Source organism: Tubulanus polymorphus, chromosome 1, assembly GCF_964204645.1.
Source record: "Tubulanus polymorphus chromosome 1, tnTubPoly1.2, whole genome shotgun sequence".
Classification (NCBI taxonomy): Eukaryota; Metazoa; Nemertea; class Palaeonemertea; order Tubulaniformes; family Tubulanidae; genus Tubulanus; species Tubulanus polymorphus.
The window spans coordinates 20,679,883-20,691,538 of record NC_134025.1 but is presented as its reverse complement, the minus strand read 5'-3'; the positions used below and the strand labels follow the sequence as shown (position 1 = coordinate 20,691,538).

At 39.7% G+C, this 11,656-nt stretch overlaps 1 protein-coding gene across 6 annotated transcripts; it reads left to right on the top strand.

Moving 5' to 3' along the window:
* The first annotated feature begins 477 nt into the window (after nucleotides 1-477).
* On the top strand, nucleotides 478-10,859 carry LOC141907528 (equilibrative nucleoside transporter 3-like). 6 transcript variants are annotated; one of them, XM_074797226.1, is made up of 14 exons: nucleotides 478-602; nucleotides 1,170-1,330; nucleotides 1,509-1,590; nucleotides 1,919-1,986; nucleotides 2,540-2,634; nucleotides 2,756-2,806; nucleotides 2,893-2,978; nucleotides 3,212-3,260; nucleotides 3,673-3,767; nucleotides 4,043-4,132; nucleotides 4,218-4,326; nucleotides 7,218-7,318; nucleotides 9,712-9,908; nucleotides 10,379-10,859. In XM_074797226.1, the coding sequence occupies exons 2-14, from the start codon at nucleotides 1,185-1,187 to the stop codon at nucleotides 10,512-10,514; spliced, it is 1,305 nt and encodes a 434-aa protein (XP_074653327.1). In that variant the 5' UTR covers nucleotides 478-602; nucleotides 1,170-1,184; the 3' UTR covers nucleotides 10,515-10,859. The 6 variants fall into 6 exon arrangements, with proteins under 6 accessions (XP_074653327.1, XP_074653319.1, XP_074653306.1 ...); XM_074797218.1 differs by lacking the exon at nucleotides 1,919-1,986 and adding an exon at nucleotides 1,782-1,918 and having other exon boundaries at nucleotides 7,233-7,318; XM_074797205.1 differs by lacking the exon at nucleotides 1,919-1,986 and adding an exon at nucleotides 1,782-1,918.
* Nucleotides 10,860-11,656: the final 797 nt, after the last annotated feature.

Below are 11,656 nucleotides of genomic sequence, written 5' to 3'. Positions count from 1 at the left end.
TGCCGTAACAGTTAAAAACCCCGCATAGTTAGTTGTTTCGATAAGAGACATTCGTAATGAAAAATACAAGAAACAGCAGAGTTTATCATCATAAATGTCAGAGGCTTGTCGTCTTTAAGTCACTGTTTGTATGCAGTCAAACACACGCTGATATATTTTTTACGCAATTCATAATATTGGTTCCCGTGGACTGTCTGTATATCTGACTGTGCCGGTATATATGTATTATATTTCAAATGGATGTAAACCCTGCAATTATAAATACTAACCCGATATGATTATTGAAGTTTCGACTCAATAACAATGAGCCATCTTAAAAATCAGTTTTTAAATGGCTATACGTCACTATAAGACCTAATAATTGTGAACGGTCGATATAATTTGGTAATCAATGAATCGCAAACAGTTCACCGCCTTTTGAAAATATAGGACGTCGTGTTCGAAGGATGGCCTTGGGCCCATTTTTTAAAATGATAAGCCGTATTGCCATACGCCATATATGTGTGATCGAAAAAGCATACGTTCAGTATATGAATGGAAAAGAACAGCGGTTAGAAAATAGATGACCAAAATATATATACCCACAGCGCCTGATCATCGCAGTGAGTATATATATGCTCATGCTTGTCGATTTTCTACATCAGCCTTGGGTCCTTTATCACAGTCGTAGAATAACGCAAACGAAGACGTCGAATTGATATTCTATATATCAGAATCTCCGCAGAATTGCAAGTATGAAACATGATTACCGAACGTGTAGTGTCGTAAAACCCTTCAGAACAATCAACAAAGCGTCGGGATAGATGAGCATTGACAATTGGTCATTTCAATAGGTTATCAATCCCGCCATTTATGCTTGTATATCGATTTTTGTCATAAAAGTTTACAACTTTGGAAATAAATACAATAGGATTCGATATTTTTACATCTACGCAGAAGTTGTTAATCTCTCGAGTATTTACGATTGATAACACTTATTGTGTTAACCGAAATTTAACTCCTTTAATTTAAAAAAGTATTCTCCGGGTGATGGTATATACATGTATACAGCTACCAATGGAATCAGCGAATACATTTTGTTGATGGAAATATATATTGAAATATATATATTCACCAATGCACTTGGATCGTGGACTGGGTTTTCGGATATAATATTATGTTATTTTTAGTGATAAAGAAGCAACATGAAAGAAACTGGTATTCCGCTTACAACTAGGAGCACAGTTGAAACTGACACCGATAGGCGCTGTAGAGTCGAACGACTGGTTTTAGCTGACAAATCAACCCCACTGATCACCGACGAATACTGTAATAGTGAAATGAAGGACAGGTAGGCTGAAATAAACCCTGATTGAGTTATTGAATATCTATTCTAATCTCGGTAATTTTTCCTAGATATGTATTAGTCTCCCTTCAGGTTAAGTCCAACCGAGTACGACGCTTCCAAGCTTACTGCGTACAATCAATATACTGCTGACGACTGTATGACAATTTACAGTACTTTTCAGAGGTGGTTTGGTATTTTTCGTTTTTCTCTTCCAAGGCATCGGAGTGATGCTACCCTGGCATTTGTTCATGACATCAAAGTCGGTACGTTGCTATTGACTTACGTACATATTTCAAAGATCTATATGGCTTCATTCTGACCATCATTCATTTTAGACTGATCGTTAACTTTCATAGCGAATTTGATCCAGAGTTCTTGACAGAAATTACAATGATTGAACTACATCCACTATCACCTATTCCCAATGGCTTCTTTTTACGTTCTTGTCAAATAGTATTTCACAGAGTATAAAATGGCTAAGGCGGGCAATGCAGATTACAGGCTGAACTTCTTAAGTTACATCGGCATTGCATCCCAAGTACCAAACATGTTGTGGAATGGAGTGAATCTGTTTTGTCAACGAAATTCTAGGTAAATGACAGACTTCGCAATGCGTGCTGTGAGCTGAAACAAAAACCAATAATGCAGCAACTTCACAGGTGTGCTACGAGAATAGCAGCGTGTGACACTTGATATGTATGGTGGCTGATAAGGGCCATAGCGTAAAATTCCTGGTATGTTAATGAGGGCGCCAGAACGCCAGAACGCCAAAACGAAAAAAACGTCCAATTTTCTCTGAAAGTTCGTTTTGGCGCGCCAAAACAAAGAAAATTTCGTTTTGGCGCCCCCACCAAAACGAACTTTCTCCAAAACGGAATATTCTCCGTTTTGGCTCACCAAAACGAACTTTTAGAGAAATTTCGACGTTTTTCGTTGTTTTGGTGGGGGCGCTTTTGGCGAAAGTTCGTTTTGGCGGGGGCGCCAAAACGGAATTTTCTTTGTTTTGGCGCACCAAAACGAACTTTCAGAGAAAATTGGACGTTTTTTTTTCGTTGTGACGTTCTGGCGTTCTGGCGTTCTGGCGCCCTCATTTACATACCAGGAATTTTACGCTATGGCCCTTATCAGCCACCATAGATATGTCTTTACGACGGTTCAATATTTGGCCTGTCTACATTTTCAGAAACGTTTCTTTTTTAACGTCCCTTTCAGAAGTGGTTCTACTACTCGAATCGTCGTCAGTTTACTTGTTCTGGTATCCCTGTTTGTTATGACAACGATCTTTGCCGTCGTAGATTCATATGAGTGTAAGTTTTTTTTCTTCGGAATCCTTTTCAATCAAGAGTCGTCTTCGTCTTTACCTTTCCAGGGGTTTCACAGTGTACTTATACCCTCCAGGTTAATCTTAATTAATCGTATGTATTTAAGGGCCAGACATTTTCTTTGCTGTGACGATAATGACAGTGGTATCAGTGAATGGTAAGTACACCGTCTACAATCCTTATGGCTTCTAAGCTAGTTATAGGGCCTACACGAGATACATACATGTTTAATGTTATTTTCAGCGATGAGTGGTATTTGCATCAATAGTATTCACGGACTTGCCGCCATGTTCCCAAAACACTACGTGAACGCTATCATGACCGGTGCTGTGAGTCAAAAACCTTCAAATATAAATTGATTTGCCGAGGAAAATGAGCTAGGAACCTTATCAAAACCGTCCGCGCGTTCATGCATATGCATATGTAGTGCTCATTCATCAAAATCCATTGACAATAATAACATGAAAACAATACGTATATACGAGATTTTTCCCCACATAAAAATTGATTCAGTACATGTTGCATTTCGCTGAAATACGCCGGTATCCATTTTCGATTTTAGAATATCAGTGGATTGGTTACGAGTCTACTCCTGCTGGTCACTAAATTCAGTAAGTATATCGCAATGCCTACGCGTGGAGCCCAGAAAGGTTCTGATATGTTGACCCCCGGGTAATATAAATGAAATCGGAAATCTATGAGTACCCTAGTTAAATGGGCCTTTGGATTACCGGTCGACTTGTCGACGAGAACGATGGTGAGAATCGACGACAAACATACATGACATGACGCAGGGAAACGCGGAAACTTAAACATGTGTGCGTAGTGTGAGTTTACGAGAAACATGGTTTCGGGAACAATGTTTCCGAAATGAAGCTTTTGCTTCATTGTTTCTGTGTTACCTACGTCGTGTGCGTCGGGCTTTATCAATCTTTCATTCGTCTGTATCGACGTTGTGCCCTCGACCTCTGCCCTTATCAGCCTGCTTTATTCAACTATACTACTATTTTCTGTTGGTGTTAGGTGATACAGATCGATCATCAGCAATCTATTTCTTCATTGCGGCAACTGTAGTTTTACTGGTCGGTCTCAACACGATATTAGCGCTTCCATTTTCCGTACGTTTCGCCGTCTGAGTAACTGTGGCCCACGGGCAAATGCTTTCTCTGCAATCGTCGAGGCTTATCTATAAAATAAAAGCCTCAGCGTGACAGTCGAGGGTCGAAGGGATGTATTTGTACATTTCTAATTACATCCTTTTACTTAACTTATTCATCAGATATATAGATAGATAGCAGATTTAATTACCTAGTATCATAACACAACTTAGACAAGATTTGAGATGTCGAACTAAATGATTCTCATACAAATATGCTGTGAATTATAATTCCAGCGATATTTTCGTTTTGTCGTCTCAGAATCCCCAAAAGCGAATTCGTTCGGTCAGCGCGAGTCATTACCTTACGCGAAAACCTTTAAGAAAGTAAGCGTTTTGTGATTTATTATGGAGATATTTTTCGCAGAACGACGAATCACAAAAATAAATCCCATCTGTGATTGATTTGTAGATTTGGATTCAGTTGGTTGATGTGTGGGCCCATCGGTTTATAACGATGTGCGTCTATCCAGCCATGATAGCGGATGTAAGAAGATCTGACGAAAACTTTTTCGTACCCGGTAAGTAAAGGTGAAGTATATTCTACATCATCATCATCATCATCATCATCATCATCATCATCATCATCATCATCATCATCATCATCATCATCATCATCATCATCATCATCATCATCATCATCATCATCTGTCGGCTGCAGCGCAGGCGACCACAAGTCTCCGCCAACTGACTCGATCTTGGGCCATGCGAACTATCTCTCTCTCATTGGCACCTCCGAGGAGACCCTGGATGTAGCCCAAGAAGCTGAGAGGAGGACGCCCTACTCGGCGTTTCCCATGGGATGGTACATATAGGCAGTAGCGTCGTGCTGGTTCTTCTTCTGGCATGCGGAGGAGGTGACCTATGAACATAAGCTGCCGTTTGATGACATGCTCCATCAGAGGTCTCGTCCCAGTGTCTCTATAGATTGTTGCGTTTGAGACATGGTCGCTCTTTTTAATGCCAAGCATAATGCGATAGCATGATGTAGCGAAAGCATTGATCTGATCTGCAATATCAGAGATAGCTATCCAGGACTCGCTGCCGTAAAGCAAGACTGTTCTGCAGGAAGTATTGAAAAGGCGCATTTTGGTGCTAATTTGGAGCTCTTTTCTTCTTCAGAGCCTTTCCAGTTTCCAGAAGGCGGTCCAGGCCAGAGCCTTTCTTCTTTTGAAGTCGGACTTGCTGTTGGCCATCATAGAGCCCATGTATTTGAAGTCATTTACTCTGGCGATTTCCTCCCCATAGACTTTAAGTGCTTGGCTTGAATCGCACCCAGAGCTCATGAATTCAGTGTTTGGAACATTAACAATGAGGCCCACTTTTTCAGCAGCCATTGTGGAGTTGTCAATTTGCTGCTGCGCTCTTGGTATGAGTGACTCCAATAGGGCAATGTCATCCGCGAAGTCGAGATCATTTAGGTGTTGAGCAGGGTGTCGTCTTGATCGGCGTTTGTGCGTTTCCGCTCCCTGGTCGGTGTCTTTGGTGGCTAGTTTCATAACATAGTCTACCACGATGATGAACAGAAACGGAGCTAGTACGTCCCCCTGAACGACACCAGTTGGGACTTCGAATTGTTCAGATATGCTGCCATTCACCATCACTGCACTCCTGGAGCCATGATATATTACGCTGATGGCATCGACCACTTGTTCTGGTATGCCATAATGACGTAGTATGGCAAACATCATTTGCCGATCGATGGAGTCAAAGGCTTTCTTGAAATCTATGAATGTGACATTTAGTGGAAGTTGATAGTACTGGAAACCTTGTATGATTCTCCGCAGAATATGGATCTGTTGTATGCAGCTTCGCCCTTTTCTGAAACCTGCTTGGTTCTTCCTCAGGTGCGGGTCGACATGGTCACGTATGCGGTTCAGGAGAATCTTGTTATATACTTTTGCAGCTATTGACATAAGGCTGATGCCTCTGTAGTTCGTCATCAGAGAGAGATCACCTTTCTTTGGTAGTGGAACAAAAACATTTGTTATCCACTGTTTTGGGGGAGTGAGGGTCCTGTATACCTCCTGACAGAAGCCATGAACCATAGTTAACATTGCTTCGCCTCCATGCTGTAATGCTTCTGCTGTGATGGCATAGTCTAAGCCAGCAGCCCTGTTGTTTCTCATCTCCGATATGGCCTTTTCGATGGTCAGAATCCTGTTCTACTGAACTGTAAGCTCTACAGTTTTTCACCGAGTTTACCCACTTCATGTTGATTAGGATGTGGTCGATTTGGTGGTGAGAACCAGTTGGGTGACACCATGTCCACTGCCGTGATGTAGGTTGTGGAAACCTTGATTGAACGGTCTTGAGTTTGTGCTCTAGGCATAAGTTTATCAGCCTCTCACCGTTGTCATTTGTTTTCTGGTAAAAGCAGTGTTTGCCGACTACTGATGGATATGATACATGACTGTCATATCCGATTCGAGCATTGAAGTCACCAAGGATAACGTGCTCATCGTGTAATTTGATTATCTCAACGTGCTTTGACAGAACTGCATAGAATTCGTCCTTGTCAGCAGCTGTTGTTGTTTCTGTAGGTGCATAGATCACAGTTGTTGTCAACTTTGGGTTTCCATGGAAGGTGGCAGATATTATGTGTGGTGAAACAGGTTCCACGCTCTGGAAGCATTTGTACATCTATTTTGCCATCAGTATTCCTACTCCACCCTGTCTGTTATCTGAGGCTGAACTGTACACCAAGACCCAGTTTTTATCGTCTGACCATAGTTCGTCTGTGGAAGCCTTTGTGATAAGACGGTGCTCTTGGATTCCGATAAGGTCAATGTTACCTACATCAGAGCAGCCTAAGAAGAGCTGATGTAATTTTCCTTGCTGATAGAGGGTCCTAACATTATACGCGGACACAACTCTTGCTTTGAAAGTTGGCAGCTTGCGACGTTTTTCAGGACCAACAGTCCTTTCGGTTTCCTGACGCCTGGATGCGGGGGATTAGCCCTGACCAGGTAATTCCAGGGTTTTTTTCATTTGACCCATGACTGGAACATGTTTGATGGGTGCCAGGGCGTGTCCACACGCCGGTGGGCCATGCACACCACATCTCTGGGGCACATGTTGCTCCGAGATCCCTTACAGGTTTTGCCTGGAACCGCAAGGAACCATTTACCATGTCTGCCACGTGGAGGCACTGTAAGAGTCTTGACTTTGGAGAGGCTATGTACTGGCAGGGGGAGACTTATGATGCTTCCCTTTTCGCAGAAAAGCTAGACAGCGGCTGCAGCTGAAAGCAGAATAGTAAAAGCAAAAAGCAGCACTACTACTACAACACTACAACACTAGACGCGTCACAAAGCCCTGTGTATAATTCACACTTAGACACATTGGAAATCTGTCTTGTTACATAGCTAAATGTATTGTGTGTTTTGGTATTCCGGAACTTGATTTTAAGATTTGTTCTTTAAAGAATATTTGTACGAAGATGTAATGTGCTTTATGCTGTCAAATCTTATGGCCGTGATTGGTAACCTCTGCTGCTATTTGTTCCACAAGGTAAGTTCCAGTTGCTGAAGGTTGGCAAGAGTGAACCTATGTTGGAAACTGATATAATGAGTTTGAAAACTCCAACAGTACAGTGGCAAACGAAGTTCTCTACCAAAGGCCTTCCGCTCCAATTTCTTCTATAATTCGGTTAAATCTTATGAAATTTTCTGTAAATAAACCATTTTACAGTTGCTAGCCGCCATTTTGTTAGGGTACTTTTGTCCCGTATTGTTGGGTCATTTTTTTCTCTTTTTTAAAAACTATCCGTGATGTGTATTGTATCATATTTCATCTGTCCATGGATGGATTTTGACAACTTCAGCAACATTCAAACCGCGTGAATCTCTAGTTTTCAGTTATCTAAAAATAATTTCTCAAATTTACAACAATGCGACATGAGAGCGATATAAAAATCGATGGTCAGTTTTTGCTTTGCGCATAGAAATCCAGGGTACTGAAATTTGAAGTTCGTTATTTTCAGAAATAATTTTCTAAAAAATCCAAACATTTCAAGCACTGTACGCATAAACACCCCCTTTCAGGTGAACTTTGAAATTTTAAGATATCTTGCCTAATTTTTTTCCTATGGCTCTTTTACTGCAGCGCGTGTATTGTCATTCCGAGATTCGGCGCTGTTTTCTTTACGTGTATTTCAGTATATGGGTGTTATTTCTTCATTTTCACTACACTTGTCTCTACGGAAAATGGTTTTAATTGTTGGTACGAGTATCAGGTTTAAATATTACGGCATTAATACTGTATTCCGTTCTCCGGCGCTAGTTCGTAATGGCTGTAATGGTAGCCGCTTTTACGGCAGGCAGAGGCTTACGTACATGCACCCAAGAAAACCCAAAATATCACTCTTTTGTTGTAAATGCAATCCACACACTTCTTGCGTTTTTGTGATGGTAGATGTCACTTTTTACTTTTTATCACCTGCGTCTGACATTCAAACTTGATACTTGATATTTCCCCACCAAAACAAGAAAACGTTTTCCTATATTTTCTTCCCAATCTAATCAATCTTGAGTGTACTTAATAGAAAGTATTCATAGAAAGTAGCTGAATATTTGCCCCACCCCATTTTTCCAGCTTTTTGACCACTTCTCCATCCATCTAATTTCAGTAGATTTTTATGTAAATTTATTGATAGACTACTGATTAAAATGGTCATCATACTCGATTTTGAGTGTTATATTTCTTCCATCTCAATATAGGCCCATATATTCTCTTCCCGCGCGCAACTTCGAATGCGTGATCAAAATGCCGCTCAGTCTCGCTGCTAAAACTGGTCAGAAAAATCCCTCTAACCCCAACATCTCTAATGTCTTCGATCTATTATATTGCATAAACGACGTGATATTTAAACCTGATACTCGTACCAACAATTAGAACCATTTTTCCGTAGAGACAAGTGTAGTGAAAATGAAGAAATAACACCCATATACTGAAATACACGCAAAGAAAACAGCGCCGAATCTCGGAATGACAATACACGCGCTGCGGTTAAAGTGCCATAGGAAAAAAACTAGGCAAGATATCATAAAATTTCAAAGTTCACCTGAAAGAGGGTGTTTATGGGTGTTTATGTTTTTGGATTTTTTAGAAAATTATTTCTGAAAATAATGAACTTCAAAGTTCAGTACCCTGGATTTCTATGCGCACGGCAAAAACTGACCACCGATTTTTATATCGCTCTCATGTCGCATTGTTGTAAATTTGAGAAATGATTTTTAGATAACTGAAAACTAGAGATTCATGCGGTTTGAATGTTGCTGAAGTTGTCAAAATCCATCCATGGACAGATGAAATAGGGTACAATACACATCACGGATAGTTTTTAAAAAAGAGAAAAAAATGACCCAACAATACGGCACAAAAGTACCCTAACAAAATGGCGGCTAGCAACTGTAAAATAGTTTATCAATACAAACGTCGAATAGGTAGAAAAATTAACGATTTCGACGATTATTCGATGATGGGTCCTGCTATATGATATACCGACTCGGGCCTATAAATTCAGTTCGGTCGAAAGAATTATAACAAGTTGAACACAATCTATCGCTTCAATCTCACTGAACGTTTGATAATTTTTTTACTGGTAAAATATAGTAATCGTTTATATTACCTTTGGATGCATGTAGTTCTTCGTTCTTTTGCTGATTTTCGCATTATGATTTATTCCCTCTTTCAATTAATTTGCTTGGACTTCAATAGGTATGTAGGAACAAAATATTGGTAAATGTTTGAGTTATCACAGCTGACCTGAAAATCAAACGATTAATACAACTTGAGTTGCGGACTAAAATGAATATGAAATCGATTCTTCTATCGAAATAGTTAGAATTATTATTTTCTGCTATTTGTAAATATAAAATATGACCTATGACTTTATATCTTAGCCATCGACTAAATACACAATCATACCATTGGTTTTGCGCGCAATGGGTATCGTGTTGTTAGTGTTGTGTAACTATCGTCCGGATACGCGATCGTTCCCCGTGCTGATTAAGAGTGACTGGCCGTTCATGATCGTGGTAATTGTGATGGGTCTTACGAACGGTTACTACTCCGGCCTCACGATGATGTACGCTAAAATGTAAGTTGAACCCATTTTTGCAATCATGTTGATACGGTATATTCTTTTTTAACAGATTCACCCGCATCTACATTGGCTGATCCGGGCCACGCTGAGATTTTTCAAACAAATATTTGTTTTCTCGCGTTGATATTTGTTTTCTCGCTATCAAGTTTGTTTTTAGATTTTTCGTGATCGAAAAATCTGGTGTGGCCCAAATCAGCCACCATAGATAATTGATACCAAATTGATAATCCTGTTTTTGTAATTATTACTTATTGCATACTCTAGACGACGTGTGTAAATAGTTTTTGTTTCATATATTTGTATCAAAGTATGATTACAAATGAGGTGTACTGTAAAGTACATTGTAGTTCTTGCGACTTGATATCTAATCTGGTCTCTCGGTTCTACTGGCCAATCAAACAATGGATAACTTTCTGAATATGTAATTAAAACTACTTGATTGAACCGAAATTATCCTATTTCAGAGCTGCTGGTTCGGATGCTAGAATGCAGAGAACAGCGGGAATGATGGCTGGATTTATACAGAGTATTGGAGTTTTCATGGGCCACCAGTTCACTTTATTAATCAATTACTTCGTCGAAAATCTCGCGATACCTTGATCCGGGTTCATTGGACGTGAATCGGTTATCATTATTAATCAAACTTTTATAATTCGATATTTACATATCGTGGTTGGGGTGTTTTCTTCGATTCCAGATCTTAATGAGGTACAGACCACATGCAAAATAGGACAAAGCTAAAACGCATTATACTCAGGCATTCTCAGTTCTGTGTCTATCATTAAACTTCCACTGAGTACCATAAATCCGTGGGTTACAGCAGCTATTTAGATTTGACATGATAACAATCACTGTAAAACCATAGCTTTAATAAAGCGAGAATACAATTACCATTTGTATCATTATGGGGTTATTCTTTTATGTCCTTATGATATTGATCATCATCATCATCGAAATTTGAGTGTTATAGCCTCTATATACATGGATACCGTGTCTGATCGGCCATGAGTGATTAAGTTGTATTGGATGATGAGTTAAAGCTGATTCGAGCGGAACTTTCAAACACATGGAAGCAGGACGGTTAAGCTCGTAATATATGATCATATGATCAACGATGCTACAAAAAACGATTAAGAAACTTTGAAATATTTAAGAAAATTAGAAAACTCCCTGCTAACAATTAAAAACATGTATCTAAAAAATTTTCCTTATATCGTTATATCAAGGTTAAAGTTATGTTAAAGGATTAATTTTCCAATACGCGAGGAGACACAGTCAGTTACAGAACATTCGCAGATAGTCAGTAATCTCTCAGACATATAGTACACTATCAGTGAACAGTCAGTACACTCTCGAAAACCCTCACAAATCGTGAATCCTACTTAGATGCCGATTGGTCGAACGTACGTCAGTTATATACTTCTTTTGTCTATGGCGAATAGGTCTAGAAGCTACTGATCTTTGTCACTGGTCACTGTTCATTCAAGACTTTTTGCAATTGTAATGATCGTAAAGGCGTGTGCCCGGCTTTACAACGGATGACACGGTGAACGTAGATAAAACGAAAATTATATTCGTCTTTGTGCGTAATAAAAATTCAATTAAAAACTATTGAATTTTACATGTGATTGGCAATCAGGGTTGCGGGGCTTGGGGCTATGAGAATCTTGATTTGTTATTCTCCTTTTGCAGAATTTTGTAGAATAAAATTTACCAGTTTTTTAGCATAGCGAGGGCGTTAT